This window comes from Scyliorhinus canicula, chromosome 23 (genome assembly GCF_902713615.1).
Source record: "Scyliorhinus canicula chromosome 23, sScyCan1.1, whole genome shotgun sequence".
In the NCBI taxonomy this organism is placed as follows: domain Eukaryota; kingdom Metazoa; phylum Chordata; class Chondrichthyes; order Carcharhiniformes; family Scyliorhinidae; genus Scyliorhinus; species Scyliorhinus canicula.
Genome location: NC_052168.1, coordinates 24,422,656 through 24,438,966, shown reverse-complemented (window position 1 = coordinate 24,438,966; position 16,311 = coordinate 24,422,656). Strand labels below are relative to the sequence as shown.

Genomic DNA, 16,311 nt, shown 5'->3' with positions numbered 1-16,311 from the left:
CACAAGTGGATAGCACTGTGGCTTCACAGCGCCAGGGTCCCAGGTTCGATTCCCCACTGGGTCACTGTCTATGCAGAGTCTGCACGTTCTCCCCGTGTCTGTGTGGGTTTCCTCCAGGTGCTCCAGTTTCCTCCCACAGTCCAAAGACGTGCAGGTTAGATGGATTGTCCATGATAAATTGCCCTTAGTGACCAAAAAGTTTAGGAGGGGTTATTGAGTTACGGGGATAGGGTGGAAATAAGGGCTTAAGTGGGTCGGTGCAGACTTGATGGGCCGAATGGCCTCCTTCTGCACTGTATGTTCTGTCTATATGACATACTGGAAAGTTGGAAGTAATTATAAAATTGAATCCAAGGAGATTATGCAACACATTTGGATTTTTTTTTATCTTTGAGGGTGATGGGTAAATGTTATTCTGTTTCCAGTCAAATCTTATACCTTAGGGGGACACTGGTGCAGGTTTTAGTTCATTTTACAGCCCTGCAATTATATTCACACAAAAGGATTAACTACTTTGACCTAATTATTTATTGTTTGAAAATAAATCATTTACATCTGATTGAAGAACTATACAGGCAAAACACGGATCTGGACTACAGAATATACACATCTACAACCGTAGAGAATTTGGATTCCACGACTCAAGACTCTTACCTTTTTTAACAGTAACAGTAGCGAATTTCCACCTAAAAAACAGAAGGTCCTTAATAATGACTTACTCAATAAATTGATTTTGTTTATACCAATCAAAGACCTATCTCACTCAGATTTAAAGGAATGTTGACTTTAATTATTTTACTACATTCGTTGTGACTAGAGTGTCGCTGCTCTAATTCTATATTTAGGCACGAGGCTAACTTCTGAGCTCTGGTGTAAAGTCTGAACCAGATTTACTACATAAAATCCCTTCTAACCATTGAAAGTGTCCTGTATGAAATACATTAATTCACTTCTCGGGCCGATACTCATCTTCTGGTGAGGGTGCAAATCGGGTCGCTTGAAAAACAATTCCCGTGTCTTCTTCACGCCATTTTCATGTGGCCGTTTGGAGGTCATGAAGGCCTTGGGTGCAAAATGCATACACACGCCTTATCCAAGGTCAGGGTCCCCTTGAGAGGACCACAGAAAAATTGTATCTCCACCCGCACACTATTTTCATGCACTGAGGTGGATTTTGTGAACAATAACCACTGGATGAGCCTGCTGAGGAGTCAGGAACATTCTGAAAGGTGTGTAAAATGTTTAGAAACTTTTAAATGTCACTGTTAGATGCTGGATTGTAAAGTGGATGTGTTTTTAATATAGTGATTCATCATAGGGACCTATCCTGCAAAGTTAAGTTGACTCTTACGTTGACCAACATTGTGTAATTGTCATCACATTACAGTGGTGTTTCAATTGTCTAAAGTGTCATAATACATTAAAAAGTGTTAAAATATGTTTTGTCGGACTCTGCTGTCACGTTTTGTGTTGTGATTTAAATCGGCAGGCAGCTCAGGCTCTTTAAAAAACACTTTTGCAAGTTTAAACTAAACCAGCACTTTGTTTAAACCTCCGTAAACTAACTAGCACTCTCAAAATGGAAATCGGACATCATTCTGTTCTGAGAGTTTCAGTCAATGTAACTGGGAAGTTCTTGTTCTGACAAATATAGCCATTATGAATACTTGGTTGGTGTCCAAACCTTATCATGGTTTCAGCTCAGCAAATGATCTATTGATTCAAGAACAACTGAAACTTTTAAAAGGGTGTAATAACAGAATACACCTTTGATATGGTTTCTTGTTTGATAACAAACCTAATAGGCAATTAAAGGATTACAATTTTTTTGTACTGGAATATTTTTTATCCCAGCATATAACAATGTTCAATTCAAGGTTTTATTATATTATTACAGGCTTAATTTTTTCCATGATTTCAAAATAATTTCATGGCTCCTGACGACTAAACATGGCTCATACTGGGTGAGTGGCTATGGAAAATACATGGAGATGGTGAAGGATATGAAGGGGTTATGGGGATCTGAGTGGGGCATAGGTGGCATGGAGGTGAGTTAGGGAATATGGAGGTGACATGGGCAATCTGAGAGGGCATGGGGTGAAGAGGCATGGAGTTGGCATGGGTGATTAGGTGGCGGAGAGTATAATGGATGATCTGAGGGGCATGGGGTAGCATAAGAGGTGGGTAGGGAGTGAGTGGGTGATGTTTAGGGAACAATTATGGTGTGAACTGTACGACTGCATTGGAGAACCAAGGTAGATCCTCCAACTGGCCCAACACTGCACCTACACACCTCACGCACTCCACTGCGGCTCACAAAATGCATTGCACACATGACCCCTTTGTGAAAGACAGAACCTCAGGCACAGGTCAGATGTGCATTTTTAAAGACGCAAAAGGTCAGGTTTTCCTACAAAAATATGAGCCAACATCTAAGAACAAAGAACAACACAGCACAGTAACAGGCCCTTCCTCCAAGCTTGTGCCGACCATGGTACCTGCCTAAACTAAAACCGTATGCACTTATGGAGTCCGTATCCCACCCTATTCATATATTTGTCTAGATGCCCCTTAAATGTTACCACCTCCCCAGGCAGCGTGTTCTATATATTTACCTCTCTGTGTAAAAAACTTCCTCGCACATCTGTTCTAAACTTTTCCCCACGCACTTTAAACCTAAGTCAACTTGGTTTGTTCCCAATGGTACGAAGGAGGTTGAGGGGCGACCTGATAGAGGTCTACGAAATAATGATGGGCATAGACAGAGTGGATAGTCAGAGACTTTTTCCCGGATTGTGGGCAGCACAATTGCTTCACAGCTCCAGGGTCACTGTCTGTGTGGAGTCTGCACATCCTCCCCGTGTGTGCGTGAGTTTCCTCCGGGTGCTCCGGTTTCCTCCCACAGTCCTAAGATGTGCAGGCTAGGTGGGTTGGCCATGATAAATTGCCCTTAAGTGTCCAAAATTGTCCTTAGTGTTGGGTGGGGTTACTGGGTTATGGGGATAAGGTGGAGGTGTTGACCTTGGGCAGGGTGCTCTTTCCAAGAGCCGGTGCAGACTCGATGGGCCGAATGGCCTCCTTCTGCACTGTAAATTCTATGATGATATCTATGAGAGGGATGACTTACTAAGGGGCATAGGTTTAAGGTGCGAGGGGCAAGGTTTAGAGGAGATGTATGAGGCAAGTTTCTTTACACAGAGGGTAGTGGGTGCCTGGAACTCGCTGCCGGAGGAAGTGGTGGAAGTAGGGACGATAGTGACGTTTAAGGGGCATCTTGACAAATATATGAGTAGGATGGGAATTGAGGGATACGGACCCCGGAAGTGTAGAAGATTTTAGTTTAGACGGGCAGCATGGTCGGCGCAGGCTTGGAGGGCCGAAAGGCCTGTTCCTATGCTGTACTTTTCTTTGTTCTAAGTCCCCTAGAACTTGATTCTCCTACCCTAAGAAAGAGCATCTGACTATCCACTCTGCCGATGCCACTCATAATTTTGTAGACCTCTATCAGGTCGCCTCTCAACCTCCGTTATTCCAGTGAGAACAGACCGAGTTTATCTAACTTCTCCTCATATCTAATGCCCTCCATACCAGGCAACATCCCAGTAAACCGCTTCTGTACCCTCTCCAAAGCATCCACATCCTTATGGTAGTGTGGCGACCAGAATTGTACACTATGTTGCAAATGAGGCCTAACTAAGGTCCTGCACAGCTGCAACATGACTTGCCAATTCTTATATTCAATGCCCCGATCGATGAAGGCCAGCATGCCCTAAGCCTTCTTAACCACCTTATCCACGCTACCTCACGGTAGCATGGTGGTTAGCATCAATGCTCCACAGCTCCAGGGTCCCAGGTTCGATTCCTGGCTGGGTCACTGTCTGTGTGGAGTCTGCACGTCCTCCCCGTGTGTGCGTGGGTTTCCTCCGGGTGCTCCGGTTTCCTCCCACAGTCCAAAGATGTGCGGGTTAGGTGGATTGGCCATGCTAAATTGCCCGTAGTGTAAGGTTAATGGGGGTATTGTTGGGTTACGGGTATACGGGTTACGTGGGTTTAAGTAGGGTGATCATTGCTCGGCACAACATCGAGGGCCGAAGGGCCTGTTCTGTGCTGTACTGTTCGATGTTCTATGTTGCTACTTTCAGTGATAAGCGGACATGCAGATCTCTCTGCCCGTCAGTACTCGCAAGAGTTCTACCATTTATTGCCTAATTCCTACATGCAATGGACCTTCCAAAGTGCATTACCTCACACTTGTCCGGAATAAATGCTATCTGCCATTTCTCCGCCTAAGACTCCAACCAGTTTATATCCTGCTGTATCCTCTGGCAATCCTCTTCACCATCCCCAAATCCACAAATTTTTGTGTCATCTGCAAACTTACTAATCAGATCAGCTACATTTTCTTCCAAATCATTCATATACACCACAAATAACGAAGGCCCCAGAGCTGATCCCTGTGGAATGCCGCTAGTCACAGCCTTCCATTCAGAAAAGCACCCTTCTAGTGATACCCACTGTCTTCTGTGCCCAAGCCAGTTCTGTATCCAACTGTGCGAGAATGGATTAAAAAATATATTTTGGGAGGGATATTGTGTTATTCTGTAAAGAAGGATGTGTATAAATGATTTAATTAAGCTGGGAATAGGTTAAATGGTGTCAGTTTGTCGGAAGAATTGAGATGAGAAGGAGTATAGGTATTAAATGCATGCATTTGTAATGAAGTTATGGTCAAATGTTTTTCTAAGTAAATACATAAAGACAGCGCCGGCTCTAGGGTTGCTGGCGCCCCGGGCAAGCTGAACTTCGGCGCCCTTGGGGGGGGGGGGGCCGGGGGGGGGGGGGGGCGGGGCCGAGGCCGAGGCCGAGGGGGCGGGGGGGGGGGGGGGCCGAGGCGGGGGGGCGGGGCCGAGGGGGCCGAGGCCGAGGGGGCAGGGGGGGGCGAGGCCGAGGGGGCGGGGGGGGCGAGGCCGAGGGGGCGGGGGGGCGAGGCCGAGGGGGCAGGGGGGGCGAGGCCGAGGAGGGGAGGACCCGAGGGGGGGGCGGACCCGAGGGGGGGGGGGACTGAGCGGGGGGGCGGACCGAGCCGGGGGGCCGCCCTGTTCGGGCGGCGAAGTTCAGCTTGCGGACACGCGGGGGGGCGGACGCGGGGGGCGGACCCGAAGGGGGGGCGGACCCGAGGGCGGGGCGGGGGGGCGGACCCGAGGGGGGGCGGGGGGGACTGAGCAGGGGGGCGGACCGAGCCGGGGGGCCGCCCTGGGAGCGGGCGGCCACCGCGCATGCGCTGGTTGGCACCGGCCCAACTGCGCATGCGCGGGACCCGAGTCTGGCGCCCCCGAGCACATGGCGCCCCGGGCGACAGCCCGAGTTGCCGGTGCCTTGAGCCGGCCCTGCATAAAGATTAAGAATTTCGATTAGGGACCCGGCTTATCAGCTGTTGAATTTTAAAGTGAAGTAAAAAGCTTTTACAACTTGCAACTGTTCCTAAGTGAACAAGGGAAGGTTATTAAATTTTATTTGACCCAAAAGTGGGGATGAAAGGAAGACAGGAAAGATTTTTTATTTTGGAAAAGTTGAGTTCAAAGAAGTGCTGAGGACAATGGAATTGTAGATGAAAGAGAAAAAGGATATTTAAGGGACAATGTTGAGAGGATTTGTTGCTGTCTGTGTGAGCAAGACCTCCTGATGAAAACAGCTCTGGGCTGGGAGAAGGTGAAGTTTGAATCAGGTAACTTATTAGCTTGGTGTAGTAATCCACGGGAGGCAGGAGTTCCGTCACCACACCAATATTTATTTACAATAACGATATTACAGGAGCAGCTCCAAACAGTACGGCTAGCAGTCCAGTCAACTTAAGACTGGCTCACAAAGCCTACACAGGTGCTTATATGGGCCCCCTCAATGAGCTATCAATGAGGGAGCTCATACTCCAATTGGCCAACCAATAAAGCCAATTGGAGTTCATTACACTTGGATAGAAGACTGGCTGACGAAGAGGAGACAGAGAGTCGGGATAAATGGGTCTTTTCTGTAAGGCAAAAACACGTTCATGGGGTGTACTGTTAGTTGCGGTGCACAGTAGCGACCGAATGGAATGGAGCGCGTCAGGGAGGACCTGCTGCCAGCGAGTGGCTGGGAGGTTCCTGGACCGTAGGGCCAGCTTGACGGCCTTCCATACCGTCCCGTTCTCCCTCTCTACCTGCCTGTTTCCCCGGGGGTTGTAGCTGGTCGTCCTGCTGGAGGCGATGCCTCTGCTGAGCAGGAAATGACGCAGCTTATCGCTCATTAACGAGGAACCCACTTTCACTGTGGATGTAGTCGGGGAAACCGAACAGGGCGAAAATGGAATCCAGGGCCTTGATGACGGTGGCAGCCGTCATATCCGGGCATGGGATGGCGAAGGGGAACCTAGAAAATTCATCGACCACACTAAGGATGTAGGTGTTGCGGTCGGTGGAGGGGAGTGGCCCTTTGAAGTCCACGCTGAGGCGTTCAAAGGGGCGGTACGCTTTCACCAGGCCCGCACGATCTGGACGGTAGAAGTGCGGCTTGCACTCGGCACAGATCTGGCAGTCTCTGGTGACTGTCCGTACTTATTCGACGGAGTAGGGCAGATTGCAGGCTTTGATTAGATGGTACAAGCGAGTGATCCCCAGATGGCAAAGGCTCTCGTGTAAGGCACAGAGCTGGTTCACTTGTACGCTGGCACATGTACCTCGGGAGAGGGTGTCTGGGGGCTCGTGGAGCTTGCCGGGGCGATACAAGATCTCGTAGTTGAAGGTGGAGAGCTCGATTGTCCATCGCAAGATTTTGTCATTCTTGATCTTGCCCCGCTGCGTGTTGTTGAACATGAAGGCTACCGACCGTTGGTCAGTGAGGAGAGAGAATCTCCTGCCGGCCAGGTAATGCCTCCAGTGCCGCACCGCTTCAACGATTGCCTGGGCCTCCTTTTCAACAGAGTAATGCCGAATTTCGGAGGCGTGGAAGGTGCGTGAAAAGAATGCCACAGTTCTGCCTGCCTGATTCAGCGTGGCGGCAAGTGCGACATCTGAAGCGTCGCTTTCTACTTGGAAAGGCAGTGTCTCGTCTACTGCGTGCATCCCGGCCCTGGCTATGTCTGCTCTAATACGGGCGAAGGCCTGTTGCGCCTCAGCCAAGAGGGGAAAATGTGTGCACTGGATAAGTGGGTGGGCTTTGTCCGCGTATTGTGGGACCCACTGGGCGTAATAAGAAGAACCCAAGACAGCGTTTGAGGGCCTTGGGGCAGTGGGGGAGGGGGGGCTCCATGAGGGGGGCGCATGCGGTCGGGATCGGGCCCCAGTAGTCCGTTTTGGACTACGTAGCCGAGGATGGCTAAGCGGTCTGTGCGGAACACGCACTTCTCCTTGTTGTACGTGAGATTAAGGAGCGACGCGGTGTGGAGGAATTTAGAAAGGTTGCCATCATGGTCCTGCTGGTCATGGCCGCAGATGGTGACATTGTCGAGGGACGGGAAGATGGCCTGCAGTCCGTACCGGTCAACCATTCGGTCCATTTCTCGTTGAAATACCGAGATTCCATTCGTGACGCCGAAGGGAACCCTAAGAAATTGGTACAGACGACCATCTGCCTCGAAGGCAGTGTAGGGACGGTCCGATTTACGGATGGGGAGCTGGTGGTAGGTTGATTTCAGGTCAATAGTAGAGAAGACCCGGTACTTTGCAATTTGATTGACCATATCAGAAATGCTGGAGAGGGGGTAAGAGTCGAACTGCGTGTACCGGTTGATGGTCTGGCTGTAGTCCACGACCATCCTGTGCTTCTCCCCGGTCTTAACCACTACCACCTGAGCTCTCCAAGGGCTGTTGCTAGCCTTGATGATACCCTCCCGAAGAAGCCGCTGGACTTCGGACCTGATGAAGGCCTTGTCCTGGGTGCTGTACCATCTGCTCCTGGTGGCGACGGGCTTGCAGTCTGCGGTCAAATTGGCAAAGAGTGAGGGAGGCTCGACTTTGAGGGTCACGAGGCCGCAAACGGTGAGGGGAGGTAGGGGTCCGCCGAATTTGAGGGTGAGGCTCTGGAGATTGCACTGGAAATCCAGGCCTAGTAAGAGTGACGCGCAGAGGTTGGGGATAATGTACAGACGGAAACGGTCGAATTCCACGCCATGTACAGTAAGTTTAACCAGGCAGAAACCCCGGATCGGGACGGAGTGGGACCCGGAGGCGAGAGACATCTGCTGGTTGGCGGGATGGACCGCAAGGGAATAGCGCCTTACCGTGTCTGGGTGGACGAAGCTCTCGGTGCTCCCGGAGTCGATGAGGCAGGAGGTCACGTGGCCGCTGACCAGCACCGATGTGGAAGAGAGTGCCAGGTTGCGAGGACGCGACTGATCGAGCGTAACAGAGGCGAGTAGCGGGCGATCGGTGTTCGGGTCAGATGAGTCCGGCGAGGAGCGGTAGTGACCCGTGTCCCATTCCGGGGGAGGACAAAATGCCGGCGTCTGGAGTACCTGTGGGTAAAATGGCGGTACCCATGGAGCGCACGTTGTGGGGTTGGAACAAAATGGCGGCGCTCATGGAACGCACATGGCGGTGGAGGATGAAGATGGCGGCGCCCATAGAGCGCACGTGGCAGGGGTGGTGAAAAATGGCGGCACCCACTGATCGCACGTGGGGTCGGGGGAAGCGGACGACGGGGCCCATTGAGCGAGCGGCTGAGGCGAGGGGACCGGGGGCGCGATAGCGGCAACCGTCCGGGACTGACACACTGCTGCAAAATGGCCTTTCATGCCACAAGCTTTGCAGGTCGCGGTGCGGGCCGGGCAGCGCTGGCGGGGGTGCTTCTGCTGGCTGCAGAAGTAACAGTGGGGACCCCCAGGGAGCGCGATGCGGCGAGCAGCGTAGGTGTAGTGCGCGGGGGCGGCTGCTGGGGGGGCTGTTTGCGGGGTCCACGAGGGGTAGGACGGGTGGGCCGAGTGGCTAGTGGAGTAAGATCGCGCACTACAGGAGGCGGCCGTCATGGAAAGCGCCAGGGCCCCGGCGGCCGCGAGGTCTGGAGAGAGGCCCCTTCCAGCAGTCGTTGCCGGATGGGGTCCAATGCAATGCCTGTAACAAAGGCATCGCGCATGAGTAAGTCAGAGTATTCCATGGCTGTGAGGGCCCGGCAGTCGCAGTCTCGTACCAGAGGTATAAGGGCCCTCCAGAAGTCCTCAATCGACTCACCCGGCTGTTGCACGCGAGTAGAGAGTTGATGCCTCGCAAACAGGGTGTTCGCCGACTGTGCATATTTCTCCTTGAGCAGTTCCATAGCTGTGGTGTAGTCAGTCGCATCTCGAATTAGCGGAAAGGCGCTGGAGCTAAGTCTCGAGTACAGGAGTTGCTTTTTCTGAGCCTCCGTCATGGGAAGGTCCGCTGAAGAGATGTAGGCCTCGAAGACTGCCAGCCAGTGAACAAAGTCTTTTCTGGTTTGAGGCGACTGCGGATCCAGCTGCAGACGGTCAGGCTTGATTCTGATGTCCATGGTGAACGGAAAATCACACAGCAATAAATTGTGGCGCTAACAATTATACTCAAAGACGAGAGACAAGTACAATAGAGGCTTTATTGTTGTGCGATGCTATTCCTCCATCTGCAACTGTAGACTAGGCTCTGAGTGACTCACACGCATATTTATACACAAGCTCCCTGTGGGCGGAGCTAGCCGGCAGGGGCTTACCGGAGGAACATGTATTACAGGTACAGGCATACATCTCCCTACTGCAAATACACATCACTACAGTGGTTATATCACCACATCCGTATTAGCCTTCAGCGAGTCTAGCAGCTCCACTTTTAGCTCCCGAAAACAGCACTGGAGAGTCTCCTGCTGCTCCTGCACTCACTGCCTCCATTCCTTGAGGCCTCTGCCGGCCGCCATCTTGATTTTCTTACCCGGCTTTTTCTTAGGCGCTGCCACCGCTATTTTGCTGGCCCCACTCCTGGTCCAAAGCATAGACCACTGGGAATCCGCTGCAGACACCTTCCCATGTTGGGAATCGTCGAGCAAGTACTGCTGGGGGCCCTTAAAAGGGCCCAAAAGTCAGTTCCTGGCGGGAGCTGCCGAACGTGCGGCTTAGCTCCGCATAGCCGCAACCAGAAGTAGTTAATATTCTTCTAATGGTCAGTTGGCCTGTGCATTGCATTGCTATATAATCTTCGCAGATTCTGAAAAAAATCTGGGAGTTAGCAGTGCCATTTTCAACTGGCCTTGAACACCACTACCTACATGCCAATCTTCCCAAACTCCTAGTTCTATCCCAAACCAAGATTTGCACATTTATCATTCTCTTTGCCGAACTGACCCTCTTACTCCATTGTATTTTATTCTTGATGTAATCCTTCTCCTTCATATAATATTGGGTGCAGGCCACGCTGCGCTTGGCTAGCTCACTCCGTGGCCATTTTTATTGGATTGAGGCGGGAATTCCGTGTCCATGAGAAAGTACATCCTGCCTCCAAGAGCTGCTGGCCAATCAAATGTCGCAATCCTTTGTCCCAGCAGCATCACTGGGAACAATGGCCAAAGATGGGGCGGCATCCAATCTGAAGAAAAGATGCCAAATGAACCCGGGGTTATGTCAGGGTCTTTCCCAGGCTAGGCTGACAGACTTTGGCGAGGTGGGGTGGAGGCCTAGGAATAACAGGGTGGAGGGGTAGGAGAAATGCAGGGAGGTGGGAGAATACCTTGGGTGCCCAAACACCCATCACCCCTGGCCCAATCAGGTTTCACGGAACAGCCTGGACAATTGGCGTGGTGCTCCCCTGGTAGAGAAAAACCCTAGTGGTGGTAAGGTGGTCAGCCATTAATTGACCACAAGTGAACAAACAGGTGACAGGCATGGTGCCACTACCATGGCTCCTATGCCTAATTTTATACCCCATGGTCAGGGTGGAGGTGGGAGGGAAGAGGTAAAACTCAAGTCTCAAATCTTTGCGACTCCAATCTCATGTGCAGTCACCTTCTGTTCTTGTGATGTTGGCTTCCTGTGTTTTCCTCCCTCCAACTTTAGCGAAGCCTTTAGTTGGATTAGCCCTGCTATCATTTCCAAACTTGTTGGACTTTAACCTGGTGTTGTAAGATTTCTTACTGTGCCCACCCCAGTCCAACACCGGCATCTCCACATCATTTCCTAAACCCCTCTGCCTTGCTACCATGAACCACTATTCATATTGAAAAACCTGCTCAAACCTCCCTCAACAATCATGCCTTCAGTCAACTCTCAACATTTTATCACCTCTGTTCAGCATCATTTTCTTCTCCATTAAGTGTTTGGAATGCCTGCACTGCAGCATTACTGGTACTTGCCAAGAACTCTGTTCTTCTAATTAAAAATCCACACCAATCCGTAGTCTCTCAATGATCCCCATTCATCAATAACTCCGGTCCTTGCAGACTTATCACCTCACTCACTATCCTCTAATGCATTAGAATTTAAACTTCTTGGCCGGGATTCTCCCCTCCCCGGCGGGACGGGAGGTCCTGGCTTGTCGGAGTGGTGTGAACCTGTGAAAGGTTCGGAATTGGATTGGATTGGATTGGATTGGATTTGTTTATTGTCACGTGTACCGAGGTACAGTGAAAAGTATTTTTCTGCAAGCAGCTCAACAGATCATTCAGTACATTGGAAGAAAGGGAATTGAACAGAATTCAAGAAAGTACATGAGAATACATAATAGGGCTACACAATATATACAATGTAACTACATAAGCATTGGCATCGGATGAAGCAGACAGGGTGTAGTATTAATGAGGACAGTCCATAAAAGGGTCGTTTAGGAGTCTGGTGACAGTGGGGAAGAAGCTGTTTTTGAGTCTGTTCGTCCGTGTTCTCAGACTTCTGTATCTCCTGCCCGATGGAAGAAGTTGGAAAAGTGAGTAAGCCGGGTGGGAGGGATCCTTGATTATGCTGCCTGCTTTCCCCCGGCAGCGGGAGGTGTAGATGGAATCAATGGATGGGAGGCAGGTTCGTGTGATGGACTGGGCGGTATTCACGACTCTCTGAAGTTCCTTGCGGTCCTGGGCCGAGCAGTTGCCATACCAGGCTGTGATGCAGCCCGAGAGGATGCTCTCTATAGTGCATCTGTAAAAGTTGGTAAGGGTTAATGTGGACATGCCAAATTTCCTTAGTTTCCTGAGGAAGTAAAGGCGCTGTTGTGCTTTCTTGGTGATAGCGTCGACATGAGTGGACCAGGATAGATTTTTGGTGATGTGCACCCCTAGGAATTTGAAGCTGCTCACCATCTCTACCTCAGCTCCGTTGATGCTGACAGGGGTGTGTACAGTACTATGCTTCCTGAAGTCGATGACCAGCTCTTTAGTTTTGCTGGCATTAAGGGAGAGATTGTTGTCATTGCACCACTCCACTAGGTTATAGAACATAGAACAGTACAGCACAGAACAGGCCCTTCGGCCCTCAATGTTGCGCCGAGCCATGATCACCCTACTCAAACCCACGTATCCACCCTATACCCGTAACCCAACAACCTCCCCCTTAACCTTACTTTTATTAGGACACTACGGGCAATTTAGCATGGCCAATCCACCTAACCCGCACATCTTTGGACTGTGGGAGGAAACCGGAGCACCCGGAGGAAACCCACGCACACAGGGGGAGGACGTGCAGACTCCACACAGACAGTGACCCAGCCGGGAATCGAACCTGGGACCCTGGAGCTGTGAAGCATTTATGCTAACCACCATGCTACCCTGCTGCCCCTATTCTCTATCTCCCTCCTGTATTCAGACTCGTCGTTGTTCGAGATCCGGCCCACTATGGTCGTATCGTCAGCAAACTTGTAGATGGAGTTGGAACCAAGTTTTGCCATGCCGTAGTGTGTGTACAGGGAGTAGAGTAGGGGGCTAAGTACGCAGCCTTGCGGGGCACCGGTGTTGAGGACTATTGTGGAGGAGGTGTTGGTGTTCATTCTTACTGACTGTGGTCTGTTGGTCAGAAAGTCAAGGATCCAGTTGCAGAGTGGAGAGCCAAGAGTGGAATTCTCCGCACCTTTAGGGGCTAGGCCCGCGCTGGAGTGGTTTCCACTCCGCCGGCTGGCGTGAACGGCCTTTGGCACCACGTCAGCCGCAGCCGAAAGGACTTTGCCGGCCGGCGTAAGTCCGCGCATGCGCCGGTGCGTCAGCGGTGCTGACGTCATACCGGCACATGCGCAGGGGAGGGGGTCTCTTCCGCCTCCGCCATGGTGAAGGCCATGGCCGGGGCGGAAGAAAAAGAGTGCCCCCACGGCACAGGCCCACCCACCGATCAGTAGGCCACGATCGCGGGCCAGGCCACCATGGGGGCACCACCTGGGGCCAGATCGCCACGCGCCCCCCCAGGACCCCGGAGCCCACCAGCGCCGCAAACCCCGCCGGTACCATAGGTGGTTTAAACCACGCCGGCGGGAAAGGCCTGTCAGCGGCGGGACTTCAGCCCATCGCAGGCCGGAGAATCGCCGCGGGGGGCTCTCCAACCGGCGCGGCGCAATTCCCGCCCCGCCGAATCTCGGGGGGCGGAGAATTCGGGACACGGCGGGGGCGGGATTGACGCCCCTTGTCTTAAACTGCATCCATGTCCTTTCTTTATCCAAGGATCATCACAGATTATTCTCATACTGTTTAGGCTATTAGGAAAACTAGATCTTAGTTTGCCCTCTCCTTCGTAATGGAATTTTCAACAGGAATGCCATACTGTCTTTGTAGAAAACAATAACTAGGCCTCAGGTAGACTGCTGTGTCTATTTTTGGTGTCCTTCCTGGGTGATACTGAGGCTTGGGAAAAAGTGCCAAGAATGGCCATTAGATTAATTTCCAGTTTTAAGCACCTCATTTATCAAGAAAGGCTCAAATAAGTGGAACCCTACACTTTAGAGAAACATAGTGAGCAGCACAGCAGTTAGCCCTGCTGCCTCACAGTGCTAGGAACCAGAGTTCAATCCTAGCCTTGGGTCACTGTACTGAGTTTGCGCGTTCTCCCCGCGTCTGCGTGGGTTCCCTCCGGGTGCTCCGGTTTCCTCCCACAGTCCGAAGATGTGCAGATTAGGTGAATTGGCCATGATAAATTTCCCCTTTGTGTCCAAAAGGTTAGGTGTGGTTACTGGGCTACAGGGATAGGGTGGGGGCGTGGGCCTTGATAGGGTACTCTTTCAGTGGGTCAGGGAAGACATCGATGGGCCAATAGCCTCCATCTGCACTGTGGGGATTCTATTCTATAGACTTAGAGATGATTTGACCAAATGTACAGGACAATAAGCACAAACTTTGTTTATGTGGACATATTTTGTCACTTAAAGGTCAGGGAGGACTAAGGATCACAATTTCAAATTATAAGAGGCCAGAACTAGACTGCATTTGAAGAGGTGCTTTTCCCAAGGAATATGGAATATGGAACAGGCTGCTGGCTCATGCGGCGAACACAGGATTTCTTCCATTGGGAGCTGGACGTGTTTCTGAATGGGGTGCATTTAACATCGTAAAAATGGTAGGTACAACAAGACATGAAATCAATGTGACCTACTAGACTAGTTTCAATCAATTAAGGCAGTTGCAGAGAATTACTCTATAAACTGGCCTCAAGATGTTCATCTTATTTCACCACTTCCTTAAGATCACATGGTTTTCGGGCAAGGTGGAGAGTATATATATTTTGATGCAAAAGACATCATAGTTCTGTAGCACAGTTTTTCTGTCATTGTTCATGTTATTTTCCCCAGCCACCCTGTATGTAAAGGCTTTGTGGTACCATACCTTGAGAAATTGCTTCATCCTCAGGGACAATTTCTTCAGTCCCAAATGAACCCATCATAACAGTCACAAACTGTCTAAACTGCAGGAGATGTTTCAGGAGCCCTATATTTATGAGAAAAGAACAACGGTGTGTTCAGAACAAAGGTTTGTTTATTTTTAGTAAGAACATAATAACAAATAGGAACAGAAGTAGATCACTTGGCTCATTGAGCCTGGTCTGCCATTCAATTTGATCATGCTTGATCTTCTGCTTCAGTTTTCTTCCCCCACACTTCCACAAATCCCTTGTTCCATGAGAGACCAAACATCTGCCTCTCTCAGCCTTAAATATACCAAACTATGGAGTAACTGCAATCTTCTGAGTTGAAGAATTGCAAAGATCCGTAATCGCCCCCCCCCCCCCCCCCCCCCCCCCCTCCCGTGACTGTGTTCTCATGTTCTAGATTCCCCAGCCAGGGGAAACAACCTTCCTGTTAAACCTTTCAGAATCTGTATGCTTTGACAAAATCAGCCCTCTTTCTTCTAAGCTCCATAGAACATAGACTCCATTTCCTCAGCCTTTCCTCATAAGACAACCCTCGCATCACACAGTCCAATCCAGTAAACTTTCATCTCCAAATCAAGTGCATTCTTACCTGGCATGGAGATTAAAGCTGCACACAGTACTCCATGTGTGGTCTCACCAAATTGTATAATTAGTCGTAAGATTATCTTATTCTTATACAAACGGGAGTACTCGTCAACGACGTTGAGAAAGTACACATTGTGGTCAGTAGAGGGAAGGGGCCCTTTGAAATCGACGGTGAGGCGCTCAAAGGGGCGGGAGGCCTTCACCAGGTGGGCCTTGTCTGGCCGATAGAAGTGCAGCTTGCACTCCGTGTAGACATGGCAGTCCCTGGTCATGGCCCTGACCTCCTCGGTGGAGTAGGGCAGGTTGCGAGCCTTGATGAAGTGGAGAAGCCGGGTGACCCCCAGGTGACAGAGGTCATTGTGGATGGCCCGAAGTCGGTTATCTTGCGCGCTGGCACATGTGCCGCGGGACAGGACATCTGGGGGCTCATTGAGCTTCCCAGGACGATACACGATATCGTAATTATAGGTGAAGAGTTCGATTCTCCACCTCAAGACCTTATCATTCTTGATCTTGCCCCGCTGTGTGTTGTTAAACATAAAGGCTACCGACCGTTGGTCGGTGACGAGGGTGAACCTCCTACCGGCCAGGTAGTGCCTCCAATGTCACACAGCTTCCACAATGGCTTGAGCTTCCTTTTCGATAGAGTGTCGAATCTCGGAGGCGTTGAGAGTACGGGAAAAGAAGGCCACGGGCCTGCCTGCCTGGTTAAGGGTAGTGGCCAGGGCGACGTCTGACGCATCGATCTCCACCTGGAAGGTGTTAGACTCGTCCACCACGTGTATCGCGGCCTTGGTAATGTCTGCCTTGATGCGGCTAAGGCCAGGCAGGCCTCAGTTGTCATGGGAAAGATGGTGGCTTTGATAAGTGGGCGGGCTTTGTCCGCATAGTTGGGGACTCACTGGGCATAATATGAGAAGAAC

At 50.9% G+C, this 16,311-nt stretch overlaps 1 protein-coding gene across 11 annotated transcripts in view; it reads right to left on the bottom strand.

The window, feature by feature from the left end:
* The window catches only part of LOC119956323 (meiosis inhibitor protein 1), a 536,433-nt gene that overhangs the window by 376,169 nt on the left and 143,953 nt on the right, over nucleotides 1–16,311 (bottom strand). For all 11 annotated transcript variants that reach the window (XR_005458631.1, XM_038783445.1, XM_038783450.1 and 8 more), the window contains 2 exons: nucleotides 14,758–14,859; nucleotides 655–686 (listed from right to left, as the gene is read on the bottom strand). Coding sequence is in view for 10 of the 11 variants with exons in the window: in XM_038783445.1 (XP_038639373.1) it covers nucleotides 655–686; nucleotides 14,758–14,859 (134 nt within the window). In the remaining variant the exon portion in view is untranslated. The remainder of the gene's footprint in view (nucleotides 1–654; nucleotides 687–14,757; nucleotides 14,860–16,311) is intronic.